Source organism: Thunnus maccoyii, chromosome 14 (genome assembly GCF_910596095.1).
Source record: "Thunnus maccoyii chromosome 14, fThuMac1.1, whole genome shotgun sequence".
NCBI lineage: Eukaryota > Metazoa > Chordata > Actinopteri > Scombriformes > Scombridae > Thunnus > Thunnus maccoyii.
Window position 1 is genome coordinate 30,017,933 of NC_056546.1, and position 12,921 is coordinate 30,030,853.

Consider the following 12,921-nt stretch of genomic DNA (forward strand, 5'->3'; position numbering starts at 1 on the left):
GTCTTTAGATGATCCATGTTGAAGGCTTTTCACAGCAGTGTTATTAATACAGTGTGTCTGCCACAATCTGATTTCAACTTGAGTCTTGGCGAAATAACAAAGACATCAACGAGGTTGGAAACAAGCCCCCAGCTTAGTCAAACTTATTTGTCTGATTATCTGCTTGTATTTCTTCACCCCTCAAATCATAGCCTATAAAAACAAATTATGAAAATAAGAGATTATCTTTTAAGAGACCTTTAATATTTTTTTCAGTACAACCCCAACAGTGGTTTGTCTTCTCTACAGTCCCATCTCTTTTAGAGTTGAGTTTCAGTCCCAGTCATTAATACAATACAGCCCTACCAGGAACTAACACTGTGGCTACTTTGATGTGAGTGCTCCTTTAACAGAGAGATAGGGTGTGGTCAGACAGCTCTGCACCTGGTCAGGTGTATTCATGCGTTCTCAGACTCTCCCTGGAACACTGCAGGACTCACTTCATAACAGGTATCTTCCCACAAACGCTCAGGCTGTGAAGTGAGAATGCTAAACTGTGGATTTGTTCAGGAAAGATAAGTTCATATTGTGAGGTGGGGTGAATTGTTTGGAATTTGAATTAAATAATCAGACTGCAAATACAGACTTTTCATCTTTAAAGAGTATTTTTACAGAAGCTAAAGCATTTTGTAACACTGTAAATGCTATTTCTGTTTTATGTCAATATCATTGTTTGAATTAAGCCCAGCAGCAGGGGGACCATCTTGCTGTTTCTACTTCCACCCTGAACATTACCTACAGTATAAACTATGGAGCGTCTGAAGTTAGTTCTGCAGTATTTCCAGACCAACTCTGAGTCCATCTCCAATGGGATCTGTATCATCCTGGCCTTGGTCAGCGTCAAGCTCTACACTAGCTTTGACTTCAACTGCCCGTGCCTTCCTCAGTACAACAAACTATACTCTCTGGGAGTGATGATTGTCCCACCCATCATACTGTTCTTCCTGGGGGTCCTGGTCAATCGACATACGGGCGTCATGATGGATGAGTGGATGAGACCTGTTGGGAAAAGATCCAAAAATCCTGCTGTGGTTAAGTGAGTCAGACATTCCCAATTCATGAACAACTCATGATGTGTATTCTTGGAGTTTTAAACCACCAAATGTACTTGGCAACCTGTTTCACAGAAGTGTTTGTTGGATGGATAAACTGTAGTTAGTCAAGATACAATTTCTGTTTGAGTACAGATTAAACAATCCGCTCTACGCTGCAGTGGACTAAGTTTAGACTAGAATGATGGGGACTTTTGGGTTCATTACTCAATGTAGATTTTATGAAGATTCACCTCTTTCAAGTGAAATTATTATGACCTGCTAACAGAAATAGCTACTCCACTTAAGTTCAGGCTTATTCACTTCAAACTATACCTATTTAAATAACTGACCCCAGACAATGGTAATAATGTTTTATTGATGGCTCAGTTGTGAATTGTAAAAAATATTTTCTTAATTTGAAATTAACCAGAAAATAAAATAACCCAAATAATACAAATTAAATCTTTTGAAATGAAAAATAGACTCCTGATGAGGGTTTTTTCTCACCTGAAAACGAAGAAAATAAGAAGTGCACGGCTCCCAGGCTCCTTAGAACTTGAAATGTATTTATTTTGCCATCAACTGTTCAGCATATATTCAAATTTAACAAAATTACCATAAGCAACCAAAGCACAACAACAAACATAACAAGAATACAACACTCCAGTCCCCCAACCAAAGCAAATTACTGGTGCTTTTTTACTGTCTTTGCATGTACCAGTAGCTCAAACACTTTTTTTCCTCTGTTTTGAAGCTATGTGCCTCAGTCTGGCTCGCCTGACCTCCTCCACTTCAATCCTCCTGCTTTCCTCAGCATTGATTGTTGGCTGGCAAACCAACACTTCCTGCTACCATCTCTTCTGTAACATCTTGTCTAAATCAAGGCTCAAGCAAGCTACAAGAAACTGAAGTTGAAACTTCGCATAGTGCCTCAACAATAATGAACAATTATTTAACATGATTTGGATCTCAGTTGATTTAATCTCTAATTTTTTCCGACGGGTTGCAAACATATTAATTAAAACATTTTTTTAGAGGTGTTTGTAGAGGTGTGATCCATTTTTGAACTTCAGGCTATCTGATTCCCTCTGCTGCCAGTCTTCTAAGCTAGGCTAACCATATCCTGACTCAAGAGTGGCATCCATCTTCTCTCTTCTAAAATGTTGACCTATTCCTTTAAATCTAGTATTCAGTGCGCACTACAGATGGTTCAGTACTACATTTAGCATAAAATGCTGCTGACACTATGCTACAGACTAAAAGGTGACACTGAGAATAATTTTTAGAAGTTGTAGAGATTGTGAGGCTCAGAGGACAAAAACTGGTCCTATCTCTTCCTGTAGGTATCTGTTCTCAGCCATGATCCAGAGGGCCCTGCTGGCACCAATGGTATGGATCCTGGTTACTTTGCTGGATGGAAAGATCTTCATCTGTGCCTTCAGTATGAGCGTTGACCCTGCACTCTTCTCAGGTAACTGCAAACACCAGGGACATTATACATACATATATACATATTCAATGAGTATTCTCAGTAATCTCAACTGTTTCAGTAGTACTGAGTCTGTGGTATCTCTCCTCAGGTTTGCCCAACAACACAGGACTGGATGTCATCAAAATCATGGCGAAAGTACCCTGCAAGGAGGACATCATCTTCAGGAATAGCTCTTTCCGCAAAGCAGTCTCTCGTTATGTTCGCTGCTACTCCCAAGTAAGCCAGTCATCTGTGTGTGTGTTGTTTGTGTTTGGTTTTTTGTTGTTGTTGTTGGTTTTTTTGTACCATTTTATTGTATGAAATCTTGTATAGCTCTGCCATGTCATGACCACTGCTCACTGTGTTCTATTATTTTAGGAATAGTCTGTCCAGTATCTTGTACATATGGAGATTATGTACCTATATTGTATTTACCTTGTATTTCTCTACAGTACCAGTCAATGGTTTGGACACACATACTCATTCAAGGGTTTTTCTTTATTTTTTACTATTTTCTACATTGTAGAAAAATGCTGAAGACATCAAAACTATGGAATAAAAATATGGAATCATGTAGTGAACTAAAAAGTGTAAACAAGTCAAAATATCTTTCATATTTTAGATTCCTCAAAGCAGTCACTTTTTGCTTTGATGACATCATCAGACCAACGTACAGATTTCCACTGGTCTAATGTCCATTCTTTGTGTTTCTTAGCCCAAGCAATTCTCTTCTTCTTCTTCTTCTCTTCTTCTTCTTTTCTCTTCAAGGCAAACACTGACTACTTTGAGGAATCTAAAATATGAAACATATTTTGGTTAGTTTAGACCTTTTTTTGTTTACTACATGATTCCATATGTGTATTTTCATAGTTTGATGTCTTCAGAATAGAAAATAGTAAAAATAAAGAAAACCCATTGAATGAGTAGGTGTGTCCAAACTTTTGACTGGTACTGTATATGCACACACACACACACACACACACACAGAGAGAGAGAGAGAGAGAGAGAGAGAGAGAGAGAGAGAGAGAGATCCTTGTATATTTAACGTTATGACAACCTTCAGTCAGTGGTGTGCATCTGAAAGGGAACCTGTGTAATGGAGAAACTGTCAGTCATTATACAAAGTGCCATAAAATATTTTGAATATTTTCTTGACTGACAGTGGAAATGGCAAAATGATGTACAAATTATTGTGATTTCAGTCTTTACTATATAAAGCAGAAATCTGTAGCTAATGTGGAGTGAAATGTATTTATTGTATGTTCCACACAACTTTTGGGACAAACCCATAATGAAATCAAAGGTTACATTAATTGGGCAACAAACACAGGCTAGTCAAACTTATTTGAAGAGAAAACAAAGATGAACAGTAAAATTATGACCCAAACTGTCTGTTGTAAACATCCACCAGTTTACAGACCCACTTCCTGCTTTAACATTTCAGATGCGTACACTTTCAGTTTAAACTCCAAATAGAGTGGTTTGGGTAAACTATTGCTTGTGTTTCTTTTCCTGTTGGACTTTGTTGTAGTGATGTCACCATGTTCCCAGATGTCAGCTATTAACTTTAGTACAATGGTATGATAGTTAATGGAAATGATGGCTAAGCCTTCCAAAAAGACCTAAATTAAAGTAAACCAGAATTATCCTTTAATCCTTGAGGAGGTTAGGATATTCAAAAATAACTGTAAAGGTCTTATCTCACAGTGGTTTTCACAAGGACAGGAAAACAATGTACATAGTGTCTACACACAAACACTGACTTTCACATTAAATGGCAAGTTGTGTGTTTAGTATTTCAGTCATTTGTAATAGAAATGTAATCATACTAGTCAGCTGATCAGGCTTTTGTTATTGTGTTTGCACACACCTACACCCTCCATGTTTAAGAGTATCAGGGACTTGTGGTGCTACTGATTGATGGCCCTTTGTGGGCTTGTCACAGTCTCTGCACCAAATGACTGATAGCTTTCATTGGTTTTGCCAACCATTGGTGTTGCTAACCTTCCTCGCCTTGTCTAGGCAGTTGGCTGGTCCATCCTCCTCTTCCTGATTGTACTGGGAGCACTGGGACGCCTCATCAAACCCTGTTTTGATGACCACTCCACCTTTTTGCAGACACGCTACTGGAGCAACTACCTCGACGTGGAGCAGAAGCTCTTCGACGAAACCTGTGTCCTCCATGCTCGAGACTTTGCCCGGAAATGTGTGGTACAGTTCTTTGAGGACATGAGGGAGGACGCCATACTCCAGATCCCCCATCCACCCTTCATCAAGCACTCCAGAGATGAGTGGGAGGATGAGGAAGAGGAGAGACTTCATGGGATAACAAAGGAAGAGCAAGTGGACCAGCTCCTCAACAAGTGGTACTACAGTAAACCTGAATTGGACGTGACCAGGATCGCCTACAGACCCAGAATGTGTGTTACCTGGGAAGACCGTGAGGGGAAGACTTTATATTCGGATGTCTAGGACACACTCAGTGGTGTGTAGTGGTGTGTGTGTTTGATGCGGGTGAAGTACAGAATCTATGTGATCATTTTTCTTTTTCATGTCATGATGAAGGCCTTTGACTTCATTCTTTTGTGTTTGGGACTATTAAGATAGTTGCTCTTAAGAGCAAACCATGTTTTGACGGTCATTTGAATATGTAAGGGTTTGGGCTAGTTGATTTTGCATACAGGTAGTTCACTTTACCTAGAGCTCACTCACACAGACTGATGGAAACATGCAAATGAACATTTGGAACTTCAATCAAAGGCTCTGTTTAATTTAACTTGCTTTAAAGCTGCACTAATAAATACGCTAGCGGCATGACAATGTTGGTCGGACTGAAATATCTCAACAACTATTGGACGGACTGCCATGAAATTGTGTACAGAAGGATGGATTGATGACGGAGGATGTAACCTACTGACTTTGATGATCCCCTGACTTTTCCTCTAGCACCATTATTTTAACTATTTGTGGTTTTTAGTGAAATATCATAATAAGTATTGGGTTGATCGCCATAACATTGGGTTCTGACATTCATGTCCTCCCACAGAATGAACTGTAACAACTTTGGTGATCTCATGACTTCTTCTAGCACCATCATCAGGTCACAATTTCACTTTGTAAATACTTTGGTTTATGGCCAAACACCTGCAAAACTAACGACATTCCCAACAGCCTCAACTGTAATATGTGTTTAGTGCTAATTAGATAAATGTTAAATGCTAGCAAGACGGTGAACATAGTAAACATTTCCTGCTAAACGTCAGCATGTTATCATTCAGATGTTTTCACTTAGCTCAAAGCCTTATAGAGCCACTAGCAATGATATGTTAACAATAGGGATGGGTATTGATAAGATTTTATTGAGACCATTGACATTATTGATTCTGCTTATGGGTCCAATTCTTTATTGATTCCCTTATTGATTCCTTATCAATTTTCTGTGTGGAAAAAAAAAATCATAAAATGAGAGAATATTTGTACAGCATTCATTTTCATTTAGGTTTTCTTAGTCAAAGAAAAAATCTGCTAAGCCTGCCTGCATGGCGCTAATGTTATTATAACATAGGATATTGGTAACGGACACGCTGCTCGGTGGGGGAGCAGTGGCACTCGTGCATAGAGTGTCAAATACATGGCACTACTGGAATTTAAGCCCATAGTGCATAGAAAGATGAAAGACAGACATTACAACTAGCACTGTTGTTATCTTTCTTTGTGAAATGAAGCCACGCATTGGACTATTTCTTCCTCTCCGCCATGACTCCTTCTTTTTGCAAGTTTCCAGCAGTGTAGACGCATGAATTTGATGTCATTGTTTTGCTATGCTCTACTATCAGAAAAACATGCCGGCGTCGATAAAAGGAATTGATCATCTCGGAGGCATACAACTCCAATGGACTGGACAATTTGGAACCAGTGCTCAACTGGACCACTCCAGACCTATTGTTTTCTACTGAAGATGTAAAACTTAAAATATGCTTACAGATATATTTATAATATATAATATATAATATAATAATTTCACAAAACAGCTGGTCACTGTAGTTATTAACAAATGTTACTCAAACAGGAGGAAAAAGTGTATTTGTTGGGGACTATTTTAACGGCGGATTAATCCACAGTTTTTAATCCACAGTATTTCTGGCTGCAGGATGGTGTGTATGGAATTGAGTCGAAATAGACTACAGTATGTGTGTTCATGGTAATGAAAGAACATGTCACCCAGTGCAACACTGTGGCTCATTACTGTCTCTTTTAGTCAGATACAGGCTTCTCCTTTCTTGGGCTGCTCCACCTTGCCTCCATATTGCTTTATGATCTCCAACACATGTTTTCACTCACAGACCACATTTTTTCTGTGGATAGGAAACTGGAGGGCAGTTCCTGACTGTGACTCATTACTGTGCCCAGCCTGCTGACAGAGACACAAAGTTGCACGCTAAAAGAAGGAACTCTCTTTTCAGTCCTTCATGTATAAAGTTAATTTTATGTTTTGGACTCATCGTATTTTTTCCCAGTTTTTCTTGAGATTTCAATGCACTGGATGTATTGCTAATGGATTGTTAAGGCTTAGTCACATGTCCTGCCTCAGGACACTGCCAGAGGGTGAGTTTGCATGACTGCATTTCTTTGTTGTCTCTGAAGTTGCTGGATTTATTTTTGAAAAACTTTCATTTGTGTTTTCAACAGACTTTCGCATCTTTTTTGATCGACGCCATAAGCATTACATAACTGTAATACTTATTTCCTGCCAGAAAACATAACCCATTCATTTACAAAACAGTCATTCACATTTCAGACTGCTGTAATAACCAAACAGTGTGTTTGCTTGAAACAGAAATTCCTATGAGATGTTTGGTTTCTCATTTATTTCCCTTCTCTTTCTCTCTCTGTAGCCTGATATCGCTGTAAACCAAACTCACAGCTCTTCAGTGTTATTCTCAGTAAAGACCCAACATCCCAACATGGCTGCTGCTGCCCTTGTAACAGAGAACTTTAAGTTTGTGTCTCTCTTCTTCAAGAGCAAAGATGTGATGATCTTCAATGGTCTGATTGCTCTGGGCACTGTGGCCAGCCAGACAGCGTACAGTGTTTTTGCCTTTCATTGTCCATGTTCCTCTGGGAGGAACTACCGCTACGGCCTGGCTGCTATTGGTGCTCCAGCTTTGGCATTTTTCCTAATAGGAATAATGATGAACAAGAACACCTGGGACCTGGTGTTCGAGTGTCGCCTCAGAAACTGCCGTAAGCTTTCGCGAGCCGCAGCCTTTGCACTGCTGGGAACCATCATCGGTCGAGCTGTGGTGGCACCGCTAACGTGGGCAGTTATCTCTCTGCTGCAGGGTCAGGCATACACATGTGCCCTCAGTGAGTTTATTGACCCCAATACACTGGAGGGCTTCCCCTTAGGCCAGGGTTCAGAGATCATGGCGAAGTTCCCGTGTCAAGAAAGTGTTCCAACAGAGCTGCAAGGCTTCTGGGCAGAAATTGAGCGGCGTCTGAAATATGAATCTCAGGTAGTAGAGTACCTTTTCTACAACTGTCTTTTATCTCTTGTGTGTTTTATAGACATTGGTTTAGTGCAGTTATTATAGCTGCATAAAAATTAATGCTAGCCCCTACATTTAAATATTATTTAGCCATCAAAACCCATTAAAGGAATACAACATTTTGGGAAATATGTTCATCACTCTTTTACCAAAAGTTAAGTGAGAAAATCAATACCACTGTAATGTCTAAGCAGGAGTCTGGACATGGATAGCCTCACTTAGCATAAAGACTGGCAGCAGGGGGAAACAGCTAGCCTGGCTCTGTCCAAAGTTAAAAAAAAATACACCTACCAACCCTTCCACAGCTCATTATTGTGTCACATTGTGTCTCATTTGTTTTACCTGAAACAGAAATGTAATTTGTGGTTTTAGGGGGAGTTAGGGGCTAGAACTATTCCTTGATGAACAACAGTTTATCCATCCGCCCAGCGTGATGGTACCAAACCTGTCAACCTCACTGTTATGACACGATTCCAGGACGAAGCACACAGTCACTGCACCTTGCTGTTGTTCACCAAGAAATAGTTCCAGCATGTAGTTTAACTTTCAGAGAGTCCTCATCGAGAAGAAAGTGAATAAACATTTCCTAGAATATCAAACTATTCCTTTGACATAAATTAACTGTGTGGAGCAACGTGGAACAATGAGCTATTGCAACATTTAGTCAGTGTGATTTAATCATTACCTTAGCTATGGCTCAACTAACCGCAAAGGGGACGTTTTCCCTTTAAGGCCCAACTAACCCACACAGGTGTTTTCAATTACTGCCGCTGATTAGACCTCTGCTCAGGCTGAACTTGTGTGGAGCAATGCTGGGAATTACATGATGTCACCAATCTCTATGTACTAATAAGAATGATAAAGTTGTAAGCCCACATGCCTGTAAGTAGAGGTCTAATTGTGCAAAATGAATGAAAACATCGGTGTGGGTGTACCATGGGTGTGTGGGGCCTTTAAAACAATTGCTTGACAACTGGTCTACTGTGAAACCCACAATGAGGAGATTAATATTAATTTCACCTGTATGTCCAGTTGGTCCAGGATATCCTTCACCTACTTACACAAGGACTAGAACAGGAAGGTCTCTGTCAAAGGTTAAAAAATACACCTTTCAACAACTCCAAATGTGTCAGCTTTACATCTTATGTTGTTTATATAACTTGTTTGTGGAAGCAATAACTTCAGTACATAAACAGCATAGAGTTACTATTATGTAGAAGGCACTTGATATTAGAAAAACATCCATAAACCACATCATGGGTTATATATGTTGAAAATTACACTGATGGACCTTTTTCACAGCAGACATTTTGACAAGGAAGCCATACTGGTGAATCATAATAACAATACCAGTGTCATGAATTTGGAAAACTAAATGTGATTTAGTCATCATTAATGTTATTAATTGTATCTGTGTTTTTCCTGCATTTCAGATTGTCTGCTGTGGAAAATCTATCAGCTAAAGGGCCCAGTGTAATTAAGACCTGGCAGCCTCACTATAAGGATATCATGACTTTTGAGATGCTGCACACAGTCACAGCAAAAAGCTAGTAAAGAAATAGCTCCTTTTACATTCTTACACATGTTAAAAAACCAAGATAAGCTGTGTGAACAACACAGCTTTGGAGCTGATGGAAGACTCCAAGCATCATTTTTCTGTGTGCCTTTTTCCCACTTTTGATGGAACTAGACTAGCAGTTTCCCCCTACTTCCAGTCGTTCTGCTAAACAAGTAGAAACACATCCTGGACTTACTGAATCTCTGTACTGGATGCAAAGAGATGAAAGTGGTAATGATGTTCTCAATCTGATTGTAGGTAAGACAGCAAACAAAAATGTCAAACTGTCTGTAAAAGAATAAGTCTGGTGATATTCTATATTTTTCTTCTTGTCAACCAATCCCATATGCAGGCCCAAACCAGTAATGAACATGTTCCTTCATTACCATGAACACACACACTGTAGTTTAATTGGACTCAATCACCAACACACTGTCCTGCTGCCAGAAATACTCACTAGAGCACCAAATATGCATTAATCCGCAGCTGAAAATAGGCCCGAACAAATGCACATTTGTTAAAAACTACATTGTAAGGAAATTACTGAACTTTTTCAAAATTGGAACTATATATTTGTGAGCTGTTTTTAAACATTTAAGTAGGGATCAATGGACTTGGGAAGTCAGAAGGTGTTGAGAGAGTAACAAAGTGTTGGTTTTCGTTTTTACCATGGGACCTGTTGACAGTAAGAAAAATAAGGAATATTATTATATAATTATTACATAATTAATCTTTATGGTGACTAAGAAAAAATGATTTAACACCTTTTCCCGCTGACATTTTGCAAAAGCCATTCACAATGTATTTGCATTATATGTGCTCCTCTATTGCACTAATTTCCATATTGAAGGTAGGATCTGCCATTGCTGCTTGTATGCTAATACAAACAGTAGTAGTGTAGCACACAGTTTTGCATCAGCAGATGCCTACATGAATACAGGGATATGCACAATAAACATACATACACCATTTCCCACCCACATTAAACAATCCTTCATTATGAAGCACTTTGTAAAGCTTCTCTCAATATGAGTGCTGTAAGCAGCTGTAAATCTGTGACAGCTTAGTAACACAGGACTTAGACTCAAAAGCACAACTCACAGGCAGGACAGGTAGGCAACAAGCATGGAGTCAGAAAAGACAACCAGGTCTAAAAGAGCATAACCAAGCAGATTGACATCCAAACAGGCAGGCAAGGATTTTTAAAAAAGCAGTCTAGGTGACGGCTAAGGGGAAGGTATATACTGTATGAGGAATACTGAGGAGGTAATGAGGGAATTAGAGGCAGGTGTGCAGGTGGGTGTGGAGGTCAGGTGATGCAGAAAGGCAGGACCATACTGCAGACAACTGCTCAACATGGATGCTTTTTTATTTTTTATTCTTTTTTTTTTGCACATTTAAAATCAGGCCAGAGAACAAGATCAGAGTATTAACAGCCAGACATTGCGCTCAGGAAAGTTGAACAGAGAGGGAACAGGCAGATACTGGAACAACAGGAGAGATTAGTAACTGACAGACCAACCATATCGCCAGACATGACAAACAGTCAATATTGGACAATTCTGCAAAACCACATATAATGTTTTTTTTACATCCAGTGCCAACATTTTTTAGGATTCTCACTTCCTACAATATCTGTGCATGGCAGCTACAGTTAAAGTTAGGGAAAGATCATTGTTACGGTTAATAAAAAGGCAAATATTGCAGGGCAGCGATGAGATATGAACTTTGGTATTCCGCATGAAAGTCAGATGTGCTACATGCCCATCCACCATCCCCACCTCCACACCCCTACTCTCCTATTCCCTACACTACTCCCAGCATTGGAACTGAACTTTAGGATTACATGTATGTAATCATCCAATATGAACAGGATATTGGGCTGGACAGCTGGAAAAGCTGCAAAATAAAAATTGTGAATTAGCTGTCATTGATTTCTGATATTGGCTATTGATGATTAAGAAATCACTACCAATTATGGTTTATGGGTACATGTGATAAATTAGTGATAACAAAGGTGCTATAATTAGCCACTGTCGTCAGTAAGTCACAGCATTTTCTCTTTGCCATTCTTTTCATGAACAGATATAAAGACTGGTAGAACAGAGATAGGTATTAATATACAAACAGTTCCTGTGTGCCTACACTCATCTATGGGAGTGGAAGCCAGTCTATTGGATGCATGCTAAGGTTTACAATGGTGGAGATGTACAGTGTAAAACATAACGTGCATATGAATGGCTTCATGATGAAAAGATTGTATATGCATATTTCTGTCTATGTGCATACAGAGAGTTTTAGTTATCATGGTCCAGTGCTTCAGAACCTGCATTAAAGTGTTGACTCAGGGACTGTCTGTTGTTTACAGCTGATTGGCTGGCTGGTGGTGGCAGGAATGTCTCTGATGGTGTTCCTGTTGCTGTGTATGAAGCGCTGCTCCTCTCCCTTTGGGTACCGGCAAGAAGAGTACTGGTCCCAGTACCGCTCCAGTGAAAATACCCTCTTCCAACGCACAGCTGCTGTCCATGCCCGCCTCCTGGCTGCTGAGAACATTAAGAGCTTCTTTGGCTTCGTGGCTTTGGAGAATGACGAAAAGGAGTTGCTTGCTGAACACCAGAGTGCTAGTCCTATCTGCAGCAATGAGTGGAACAGAGTGACTGGTGTGTACCTCTACAGGGAGAAGAACGGACTGCCTCTGTACAGCAGGCTCAATAAATGGGCCACGTACAGCCTGGAGAATAACATGGAGGCCATGGAGAAAGAGATGGATGTGCTCAGCTGACAGTATTCTGTCCATTAAGGCATCAGTATGCTTCAAATAAACTGCTGGTCAGATTGTCATTTTAGACAATCTGTATGCAGTGATTGGCCAGGTGTGTGGAGGTATGACAGTAGGTGGGATTTGAACTTCTCTACTCATGCTCTTCTGATACTTTTCATGTGTACAACCATGAATGCCACCAAACACATTGTGATGCTGAACGCTGTCAAAGAGAGACTTTTTGAAAGTGTGCACCCTTAACTTAACCCTTAACCCTTGATTGATTACATCACTCTCTATAAAAGATGGGCTTTCACCTTTAAATGTGTTTGAATGAGCTTTTGTAAGAACTGGTTCATTTGAAGCATACTGAACCCTTAATTTAACTTCAGCACTTGTCAAGTGCTGAAGTGCTAAATACCAAAAAAATTCTGTAGCAGAAGCCAAGCAGCACAGAACTATAGTGCTACAGCAGTAAGGATGGAAGAGCAGTAAATAAACCTCAGACC

General features: G+C 39.7%; 1 protein-coding gene across 1 annotated transcript; it reads left to right on the top strand.

The window, feature by feature from the left end:
* Nucleotides 1-361: 361 nt before the first annotated feature.
* On the top strand, nucleotides 362-12,901 carry LOC121912072 (calcium homeostasis modulator protein 2-like). The gene is made up of 6 exons (XM_042434135.1): nucleotides 362-572; nucleotides 723-1,075; nucleotides 2,417-2,544; nucleotides 2,654-2,781; nucleotides 7,440-8,060; nucleotides 12,020-12,901. The coding sequence occupies exons 2-6, from the start codon at nucleotides 789-791 to the stop codon at nucleotides 12,431-12,433; spliced, it is 1,578 nt and encodes a 525-aa protein (XP_042290069.1). The 5' UTR covers nucleotides 362-572; nucleotides 723-788; the 3' UTR covers nucleotides 12,434-12,901.
* Nucleotides 12,902-12,921: the final 20 nt, after the last annotated feature.